An 11,331-nucleotide genomic window follows, 5' to 3' on the forward strand; every position below is an offset into this window, starting at 1 on the left:
GTGACAGAAAAGACGAAAAGTGAGGTTTCCCTTCCTCACTTTCAAGAGATGTTCAAATCCCATTCTATCATCAATCTTGATGTAGAGTAAAGAACGGCCGATTGCGAAAAAGGCAAACATTTGTCGTCATCAGCCGCAAAGATGATTAAAATTCAAGTGATCTGGAAAACGAGGAAGTCGCCTTCTCTCGAGGTCGCTCCTGCCACTTCGCGATCGAATCGCGAGGCAACTGGAAGGGGAAGTTATGAGCGGCAAAATGTGGCTCATCTGTATGAAAGGGAAAGTTCATAACGAAGAACCATAAGGAACAAACACGAATGCAAGGTTCATACCTACCTAGGTGACTGTCGCTGTTCTGAGGTTCGAATACACGTATTGTTGAAGTATCTATGCGGTTATACCTTTGAATATGGATTCGAGAGCCCTTTGAGTTTGTGTCCAAGACTTTTAAGGCTTGGAAACACATGGTCTTGTACAGTACTTTTGATATAATAACATGAGAGAATATATAGACCATCAAAGCTGGGGCTGGGGAATGGATGATTAAACTCCCAAGTCGATCTCGGAGGGGGTACTCTTCCTGTTCAAGTTTTCAATTCTTACCGAACTACATATAATTATGAATAGTCCCCAATTAGTTACTTGATTGTTGGGATGCATTTGGTGATAAAGGGAAGGGTGAAAAAGAGAAAGGGAGGAGAGAGAGGGTAGGGAATAAATGCGCCGACGATACTCGTTTTGTATACCTACTCTACTGTACTGTACTACTTACCCCTTGCAAGCGGCCCCACTCCGCACTCACATCAAGTCCCGATCCGATTCAGCCCGCGAAGTACAAATAAATATTTACGACACATGTATGTACGACTGGACGGCTCTACCCCCCCGTTCCTCTTCTCTTCCTCTCTCTCTCTCTTTCCCGCTCTCTTCTAGTCATCTAGTCGTCTTTTCTCCTTCATTTCAGACTGCTTGTCAGAACTTCATCATGGCTTCTTCGCCGCTTGTCAATGCGACTATTCAAGCCTGCATCTTAGGAGCTATTAGCAACCTCACTGCACAGCTCATTGCCGCGTACAAGGCAGATGTAAGCCTCTCCCCATAGTCTCTCACACATTCCATACTAACAAATACACAGGCACCATACACAATCGATTTCAGCCCGATTATCCAATTCGTAATCTTTAGCGCCCTTAATACCCCGCCCAACTTTATCTGGTTGGTATCTCCCATCCCCTCTCCTCACCCACCTCCTCACTAACAACCCCTCCTAGGCAATCCTTCCTCGAATCCTCTTTCCCGTCCCATTACCTGGTCCCCTCCACCGCCGCCATCTCCGCCGCCTCCACCAACAACGAGAAAGAGCTCGACCGCGAAGAGAAGACCGACTCGCTCCTCGAACCGAAACTCTCCCTCCCAAACACTGCCATAAAGTTCACTCTCGACCAAACAATTGGCGCTACCATCAACACCCTAATATTCTCGCTCTTCGTAGCAGCCTTCAAGGGTGCGACGGTTGAACAAGCTGTGAATGCCGCAAAGGAGGAATTCTGGCCAATCATGAGTGCTGGTTGGAAATTGTGGCCTTTGGTTAGTGCGGTAAATTATACATTGGTTAAGAGCGTGGAGGGAAGAAGTCTGCTAGGAAGTGTGGCGGGTATGGGTTGGGGTGTTTATTTGAGCCTGCTTTCTAGCTGAGTTGATATTTGATGTCAGGACAGTTAGAGGCTTTCTATTGAAAATTGGGCGTGGAGTTACGATGGAGGGTTTCAGGAGTTAGATTTGTGGCAAGTTCACTCATGCAGTTGGTACGATATATAAATACAGGTTTTTTACTAAGGCCGGGGCAACTTACATTCTCGTAGATGGTGATATCTCTGAGGCCAGCGAGCTGCTGATAGTGCTCTTTACCAATTGCATAAGAGACGTCTCTTTCCTATTACGTCTAGCTATAACTCGGGTAGACAAGGTCTAGCTTCGATTGAAGGTACACAAGCTGTGCACCATCGTGTTGGGCAACCCATGTGTTCCAATTCGAGCTAAAGTCAGGAAAGGCCACAAAGAAAGCTACGCCACAAAGGCTTCCAAGCTTCTAGACAAAGAGAAGCACTTGGTATGAATGATAGTTACGTGAATATTCTTGTCTAAGCCACAAAGCCATTGTACTGTAAAGAATGCTCTCCTTCAACCGTCCATGTTCCATCGGATACATCAAAACCAGAACAATCTCTTTTGTGAATGCTTAAATTCAACGTCCTTCCCCATATTACTCTCCCATCATCTTACCACAACTCAAAACACGCGGTAAAAACAAAACAATCGCATAACCTTGATTATTCTTTCCTCTAATTTCTTCACCAATTTCTTATTACCAAACTCACAAACCATTATAAATTTATAATGACACGCACCCACCTACCAACCGTCGCAAGATTCTCATCCAGCCACAAAAGTGCCCCACCCCAAAAACGTCGGCTCAATTTTCGGCCGCTGGACATCAGGACGCAAAGGCACTCGCGGCTGCAAGGCCAGCGCCCTCATAGCCTACACGGACGACCTTGACGCCCTCGACATTGACTTCCCGGCCCTAGCCCCCACTTCCACTTCCACACCCCTCCTGCCCCTCCAAACCCTTCCTTGCCGCCTCTGCGGCTACGACTGGCTAGGCTGCTGCGACGGCGCGGACGGGGAGCTAGCTACATGCCCGTGCTCCACGCCTAGGAAGCAGGTCAAGTGCCTCCCATGTGCCGAGTGCGGCCATGATTGGTTTGACTGTTGCGCGGGGCGCATTGCTGGGGAGGGGGAGTGCATTTGCTCTGTTCCACAGGGCTCTGAACTTTATCATGTTTTAAAGCATGCTGCGAGGGAGAAGAAGGATGCTGTGGGAGAGGAGAGAAAGGAGGCTTTGCGGGCATTCAGCCATGCTGCGAGGGAGGAGAGGGCTGCTGTGAGGAAGGAGAGAAAGGAGGCTCTGCAGGTGTTTATAGATGCCGAGAAAAAGGAGAGAGAGCGGCAGAGAAAGAAGGAAGCTGAAGCTTCGCTTGTACTCTGGGAATTGCTGTGCGAGGCTAGATGCAATCTGCCTGCCTAGGTAGAGTTCTGAGCCAGTACCCTTTATTGGGATCACTGACCTGGAACTGCGAAATTTTAGCTAATGTCGGAATATTAATATTCGACGTTTTAACAATGCTTCCCTTGTATGGGATGCTATATCGGAATAGAAATATTAAATTGACAAACAAGAGTTTTATCGAATAAGTGATCTAAGCCTCAGTTGTAATCGTGGTCATATTCGCTTGCGTGTTATGTGTCGCCGTCGTGTGTGTATGAAGTTGCACTTGTCCATATCTGCCTCCTCAATCGCCGGACCTATAGATGGGCATAAGAAAAGGATGTCAAGAGCCCCACCCGCGCGTCAACGGGGCTACTTATGATCCGCAGTCGAACAGGGACATTCATAAATTTCCTCTTAAGTATTTATGAAACCTTTCAGAGAGTAATAGTACCTGCGTACAGTCACTTACTTAGCTTACCTAAAGTACCCTCCCACCCATTTCCTTATCAGAAAAGCCTCATCTTATCAAAACATTTTTAACATTTCATCGCCATCTTCTGAGCACAAGTATCTTCAATTTCGTAATTCAATTGTAAGATACATTATAGAAACAAACTCAATTAATCAATCAGATATGCGCCTTCATATAAACGCTATCCTATTATTACTCTCACACCCCACTCCTCTTATCTCTTCAATTTCTTCGACGACTCCTCGGGAATCAGGCATTCCCGTTTCAGTGGTCCTTTCTCTACGGTGCGAGTAATGTCACTGATCGTGCGCGCTGGTCTGGTAGACGTCGAGGGCTTTTTCTCTAGAAACTTACCTGAGGTGCCGGTCTCAGCGGTTTTAAGTGCATATTGACGTTGTGGAGACTTTTTGAGGTCTGATATTGGTTATATGTGTGGTGTGAGTTTTGAGTTTAAATTGATTCTAATTGCTAATTGGGAAGTATTTCGGTGAGTAGCTTTGTATACATTCTAGCATGGTTGTTCCGTCTAAATGACTATACCGCGCCCATAACGTTGTTTAAGACTAAGACAGCACTGTGGTGACAAGTACGAATTGACTGTGTAGAGACTATTTGGCTGTGGGTTCACCATCTTGTGGAGAGAGTATGAGGTTGCTCATCGTTATCGATCAATGGGAGGTTGCAGAGATCTCGTAGAAGCAGGAGACTCGAGGGGGGATGGATTAACTCTGAGAATATAATTTTTCGGTGGAGAGTGCGGTCTCAGTCATTTGACGTTATTGTTTTTCAGGGGAATACGGTTGTTTTATTTGCGCTTTGTTCTTGGAATGGGACTTGAATAATCTTAACAATGACAGAGAACAATGCTGTGCTCCTCAGCGATATAAATTAGGCTCCGGCGCGGGACTTAAAGCTTCATCTTCCAACTCTACACCATAACAGTTTCAACCATGCCACGCAGAAGGAACACAGTCGACTGGTACATTGATGAAGGACTAGATAAAGCGTGGGTATTTATCGAGTCGGCTATCGAAGAAGACAAATGGTTCGAGGTGACGACTAAAGATGAAGGTGGTGGTGAGGACCGTGAGGTTCAGGGCGAAGAAAGCACAAATGAGCTGTTAGTAGCATCATATAGTGCACTGTACTAGCCTAGCAAACTGTCTCATATGATGCTTTCAAGGTTCGGTTTCTAGGTGAAAGAGGGGTCTCTAGATCTAGTGGCTCTGCGAAGAAGATAGGCCTCTTCGACATGAGAAATCCAGACCAGGAACGTAGGTAAGCATTGAAACAGATATTTACGTTCTTTGAGGTAATCTTTATAAATATTCATTGATATGATACAATAGAATGCAATGATCGATATCTTTAAAACCTGCAAGAATGTGTGCCTCTTTGTATTCTCATGCTAGTTCATATGTTAAGTGTTGAATTATATCATGTATATAGTGCTACCATAAGCATAAGAGGGCGGTAAGAAGGACCTTGCGTATAGCAGGAGCTACCAAGAGTAAGGAGACTTGAGTAGAGACTTCTACTTAAGTCTTTCTTTCTCTCTTTAATTAACATATATCCTTCTATCTTGCACTGTTTGGTTACCACATTCCAATATTAAGTATATTCAGTGTTTATCCCTGTTTAATAAGACCGCCACCGGAAGCAATCCCGGAGTTGGCATACGTGCACAATTTCATGAGCAAATTAGAGATGGAACTCGGGCTAGCTCCTACGTGATCCCGGGAGCTTATGGTGGGAAGATAAGGCCGTTCTGGGATGAGAGTAGGTTTTGTGAGTGAATGGGGATGAAGTGGGGTTCTGATAGCAACAAGTGGGTGGAAGAAACCATTCAGCGTGGAGTTGGTGACGACAAAATAGGTGGAAAAGAGTTAGAAAAAGAGCGATTGTAACGACTTGTATTGTTTTAGTAACACCTCGCTTAGGCCCCTTTCTACTTGTCTTAGAACCAACTCAGGCCTCGCTAATCATATACCTTACTATCTATAACTCTTAATTCCTAGAATTGGGAAATAATACCTAAAATGCACGGATCTTACTCTATACCAGTGGTTTATACCCCATCTCCGCTCGAGCTCCCCATTGTTTAGCGTCTATTGCACTAAAGACTGCGAATATGCTGAAACAAACACCACAAATCGTGGAAACCAAATATAAACGCATTAAACTTCGCATTTGGCTTTGTTCGAAAGAATTAGAAAATTGAAAATCCTAAACTCGTGGGTGATGAAGGGGGGTAACATTGTACTGTATGGCATGTGATAGTCACGTGGCATAAAAGTATACGGCAATCAGAAACTCGCATAGTTTATATCGCGCTAATCGTTGTATTGTCTAATCCTCTTTAATACATCTTAATTATCATGCCTCGGCAGAGGGGTTTTTAGTCATGATCCGCATGAGAAGCTTCCCCTTTTCAGATTCCGCTTTAAGGTTAAACCATCTGTAATCTTACTATCCTTGTCCGTTGTAGCGGCAAGGGCCAATTAACATGTGCTTAGCGGAAGACTCGGTCACGGGCAGCGCTACTTATAAGAACTTCTACCCCAGCCCCACAATCTTCTTCCCCACACGAACTCGTACAAAGGTGGTTCGGACAGATATCAGCTATACCGGTGCAGCAGCGTACGCTGCAGTGTCACGGATGATCGCCAATGAAGGATCAATCTATAACTCGCATATAGACAAGACTGGCCCTATTTACATGCGGCATCTCGAGCAAAACTCGATTTGGCATCTCCAATGGCGGCTCTCCGAACTCGTCAGTCGCATCTCACGGTAGCTGCTGGAATCATCCTCTGTATAATTATATACATATCGTTCCGCCCAAATCATCGGTCATCACACCAACAACCGCCCTCGGATGGAGGCATAGGACCAGGCTATATCGCCCAGAAACACACCCTATCAGATACAGAGGATATCGGCTTGGCTTTCCCATTTGATCCTGTGCCCCGACGTGACTTTGTATCTCTATCCACGTTTCCACCACACAATATCAATGAGTCGTCAAAATTCGCATTTGCTACATTTTATTGCGACCGTGAGCCCGATGTTCGAGGACCCTATTTTGAAGCCACACAGTCGCTCCTCTGGCGGATCTTGTGGTCGGAATACCGCTCAAAATACCCCATCATTGTCTTTGTTTGTCCTTTCATCCCAGAACAAAACCGACAGATATTGATGGGCCAAGGAGCTATCGTCAAGGAAATTGAACTTCTAGACGACGTCATCCCTGATGAAGCGATTGCAACGAAAAGATGGATAGATGTACTGTCTAAGCTGAATCTCTGGAAGGAGATAGAGTGGAAGAGGATTGTATTCCTAGACTCAGACGCCTTTCCCATCAGGAACATCGACGATATTTTTGCTCTTGTTCCCGTACAGCACTGCAAACAGGACTTTTTGAGTCCAGAAGACAAAGCTGTCATAGCCAACGGCAGCACAAAACAAAATATATGCGACTATGTTTACGCAGGCGTGCCGTATTTTGGCGATGACCACATCAACGCTGGCATGATGGTTTTGAAACCCAACCTGGACATGCACGCCAAACTCATTCGAGCAGCCAGGAGCACGCAGGATTATCGTGTTGAGGAAATGGAGCAGGGTGTGTTGAAGTCCAAGAATGGTTTTACCATCAATGGCCCTTTTCCAGTCCATCGTCTGCCGCCTATTTGGAATGCGCTCCCAGAGTACTATCGCAAGCATCATGCTGAGGGTCTAGAAAAAGAAATTGGACCGATCAGAATTCTGCATGCTAAATTGTGGAACCGACTCTGGGGAGGATGGAATAATCTGACCGAGCTTAATGATTTATGGGATTTGGATTGGATGAAGATGTGTCGATTTTTTGACGAAGATTTTTCCGGGTTCGTCGAGGCAAGACAATCGGGCGTGTATAAAACCGCATGGGAGAGATATCAGGAAACCCAGAAGAAGCCATCGTGAAGGGCTGCTTTTTATAAATCATATAGGGAGAAGATTAATTAATAATACTACCATTGATGCCTATGGGCGTTACTTGTAATACTATGCGACACAAGACATGGCTGCCCATTCGAGAGGCCCTTGAAGTTCTGAATATGCAACCGTGACAAAGACCACATTGTTCAGGCTGTTCAATTGTGAATACTCCAAAGAAATTTATAAGCACAACAAAGAAATTACAGGAACAATACACTCGCCTATTATCAACAGTCTTCGAAGGCAAATTATATAAATCCGTTGGAAATCTGACAATACCTATTCACTTCATCAAACCACACACACACACCACACAAGCAAATACACAACCTCAAAGTTCATACCAAACAAACACACAGTCATCATGGGGAGCAAAAACAAAACTTGTACCTGGGCTTCCGAGGACCCAAACGGGCGCACATCCAAAGCCAGCCTCCAGTGGGATCTTCATCTCTGAGCAGATGAAGAAGCCGTCGGAGAACCTGCAAACAACAAGAAGCGCAAAGCCAAGAAGCCATCAACACCCCCACCGACCCAGAACTTCAAGTCGCAAATTGGCGATGACCACGACTTCTTGTTTGATTGCCCATGCCCATGGGATATCGAAAATTCCAAGACCGCGGGAGACTCCAAGGCTGCCAAGAATGACAAGGTACAAAAGGACGCGGTTCTAGACAGCTGGGATGCCTATTAAACACGCCGTTAAGTATCAGGTAGAAACCTGGTTTTTTGAGGAGGCCCTACGAGACCTCCTTGAAGAATCATGGTTTGCACCTGATGATTAGATGTGGCGCTTATGTAGTAGGAGAATATCTGTCATTTTGTCGCGATTAATTTTTTAAACACGAATATTTTTGGTCTGCATATTATGTGAAGTATTTTATAATTTGTGAAATTAACACCTCGAAACGTATGACTTGAATCAAAGAGAATGTTAGACGCTTGTTGAAACTTACTTCTCCATCTAATAAATTCTGGACAAGTGAGCATTGTGGAGACTACGTCCTTCTGTTTGCTTCTTGTTCCAAAAAGAAAAAGAATACAGCTATTTTTCAGAATCAAAGATCTTTGTACGTCGGAAATACCCCTGTTGTCATTTCAGACAGACCCAGCAGACAATAAAATGACATAATCCATCCAGGAAACACATATTCTATCACTCTCAATAGCTTCTGATACCATAAACCCCACGTCAAAACCAGTAATAACTCCAACTTCTATCCATTCAAACACCCCCTTCACATCAGCACCATCACCCCAAAAAGCAAAAAACCACAACTATGCCATACTGCTTCAGCAACTCAACCAGCAACCCAGAATAAAGCAGAAAGTACAACTATGAAGAGTGTCAGAACCAGTGGAAGGAGTATCGAGCTAGAAGACAAGAGCGAAAGGAATTTAAAGTCTTGCGGAAAGTCTTTCAGAAACGGATGGCAGAAGAAAAGAACAATTCCAGAGAAGCTACAGCCCCAGTTTACTGCTTGAAGTTGACGGCGGAACCTACAGAGGTATCCGAGTGAACCTTGTGAAAGTGTGTATGGTGGGGACATCATGAGATTCGAGCTGGCAGAGAAGTAGAGTAGATAAAATTGAGATAAGGGGCGAGATGAGGGGTTCGAACTCATGCTAACTTTTGTCCGGAAATCTACTTATTTACCTTCTCATCTCACTGACCTCGGCATGGAGAATCGTGAAAATGTTATGACAGAATTCAATTTCAAGCCTGAATGCTGAACGAAGACAATGAATGTAGGAGTATCATCTAGCTTGCGTAGGACATCAAATTAAACCGGTCCAGTTCTAGTTCGGAAAATTGGTCAGAATTTCAGAAAGTACGATTCAAAGACAGTCTCGCCATGGAAGCTGGCCATAGAAACTAGCCATGGAACTATAAAGACTAGCTAGTCATGTGACTTAGATTATTACAGAAACTAGCTTCAAGCCTAACAGTGCGTGAAAAACGAGCTTACGATCGATTCTGTAATCCCTCACTAGTGACATAGTTCAACCAGAAGTCCTTTCTATCTCCAGCAGCTCCTTCATAGCCTTGGCCTTGTCCTTGCCGTACCTACGAACGACGCAAGTCCTTGAAATTTATATTCTTGATGACTCCAGCAGCAGCAAAACTCCTGTTATCAGCAGTAGCATCCGAAATATCTTGATTGATCTTCCACTCCTCTCCAGAAGTATTGATAAATCCCGCCAGAGCTGAGCTATCCCGAGTCGCCTTGACACCCTTGATCTTCTGCCCCGCAACTTCTGGCTGAAATTCAGTCGCTGAAGGTTGTCCGGCTACGGGTGTTTCTGACGAGCAGACCTGAGGTTCCGATTCGGTACGGCTTCAATCAAATACATGAAGATGAACACCAAGACTTTGTACTCAATAGTATATCATCTTCAATCGTAGATCGAGACATCTCTATTTTCCTAAGGGAAAAACTCGGACTTATCCGACGGAAATATCAGTTCCAGGCTGACTGGCCGGAGGAGAGTGCAATTACATCTCTAGTCCGGAGCTCCGATGGTCTATTCATTTGGGCTGCAACAGCCTGTCGATTCATCGAACAAGGCGGCCAGCTTGCGCAGGGCCGTTTATCGCTTCTCTTACACGAAGCCAACGGTACGATTGAACCAGCACACAAGCTTGAAGAGATATACACCACCGTTCTCACCAACTCTATCCGAGGAGAATACGACAAAGAAGAAACTCTACGGTTGCGCGAGCTATTCCGTCAGGTTGTGGGACCAATTATTATTTCTCCAGAGTCTCTATCCGTGTTAGACCTTGCCGAGATACTTGGAAAAGATGTCGAGGCTTTGAATCGGACCTTATCCAACTTGCATTCTGTCCTTTATGTGCCAGAGGCCAAGTCACTTACCGTTCGTTTGCTCCACCCATCGTTCCGCGACTTTCTACTTGACCAGAAGAGATGCTTGAATCCTCAATTTTACATCGATGAGAAATTGGTCCATCGCGAGATGTATATAAACTGTCTTCGAGTAATTTCAACCCACTTACGGCGCGACATTTGCAATCTACAACATCCAGGAGCCGACATATCTAAGCTGAGCAGAAGCGAAGTAGATAGACAGATTCAGCCTCATATCCAGTACGCATGTCGGTTCTGGGTCTACCACTATGAACGAAGCGACGTAGACATTGATGGCTATGACAATGTTGAAAAGTTCCTCCGAACTCACTTCCTTCATTGGCTTGAAGCGCTGGCACTGTTAGGCCGTGCCTCTGATGCGGTAGTTATGGTTCATATGCTGGATTCGGGATTATTGGTGAGAAACTTCAGTTCCGCAGCAACTACAACTAGCTGACTTGCAAGAACAAGCGAGAGGAGCCACTTCAGAAGCTAACAAGGCTTGGTGCCAAACTCAAATCGATATTCGCATTTAAGATTACACCTGAGATTCTTTTAGAAACTTCCAAGGAAGCAGCACGGTTAAGTTTGCATGCGCTAATACATGATGCGGTACGCTTTATTCTTACTTTTCGACCGGTCCTAGAGATAGCACCGCTACAAATCTACTCCGCCGGTCTAATATTTAGTCCAAATGCCAGTATTATCAGGAAGAACTTTTCGGATAATATACCACATTGGGTCTCATGCGTGTCCGGGTTGTCAGAAAATCGGAGCCCGCACTTGCAGACGCTCAAGGGCCATTTAGCCGGGGTTAAAGCCGTAGCCTTCTCCCCGGACAGCAAGATACTAGCGTCAGCATCGGCTGATAAGACGGTCAAGCTGTGGGACGCCGGGTTAGCGAAGTCGCAGCTGCAACAGACACTTAAGGGCCATTGGGGCAGGGTTAGAGCCGT

General features: G+C 45.2%; 2 protein-coding genes across 2 annotated transcripts; both read left to right on the forward strand.

Moving 5' to 3' along the window:
* Window positions 1-985: 985 nt before the first annotated feature.
* LHYA1_G008236 (uncharacterized protein) lies at window positions 986-3,088 on the forward strand (the record flags this gene model as incomplete). The annotated part of the gene is made up of 4 exons (XM_031153156.1): window positions 986-1,084; window positions 1,136-1,215; window positions 1,272-1,654; window positions 2,430-3,088. The coding sequence occupies 4 exons, from the start codon at window positions 986-988 to the stop codon at window positions 3,086-3,088; spliced, it is 1,221 nt and encodes a 406-aa protein (XP_031002311.1).
* Window positions 3,089-9,610: 6,522 nt separating this feature from the next.
* On the forward strand, window positions 9,611-11,320 carry HET-E1_0 (Vegetative incompatibility protein HET-E-1; the record flags this gene model as incomplete). Its single annotated transcript, XM_031153157.1, has 3 exons — window positions 9,611-9,646; window positions 9,780-10,793; window positions 10,829-11,320. Coding segments are annotated over 3 exons (1,542 nt in total), but the record flags the coding sequence as incomplete, so codon positions are not given.
* Between the last annotated feature and the right edge of the window lie 11 nt (window positions 11,321-11,331).

The sequence above is a fragment of the Lachnellula hyalina genome (genome assembly GCF_007821495.1).
Source record: "Lachnellula hyalina strain CBS 185.66 chromosome Unknown contig00175, whole genome shotgun sequence".
NCBI lineage: Eukaryota > Fungi > Ascomycota > Leotiomycetes > Helotiales > Lachnaceae > Lachnellula > Lachnellula hyalina.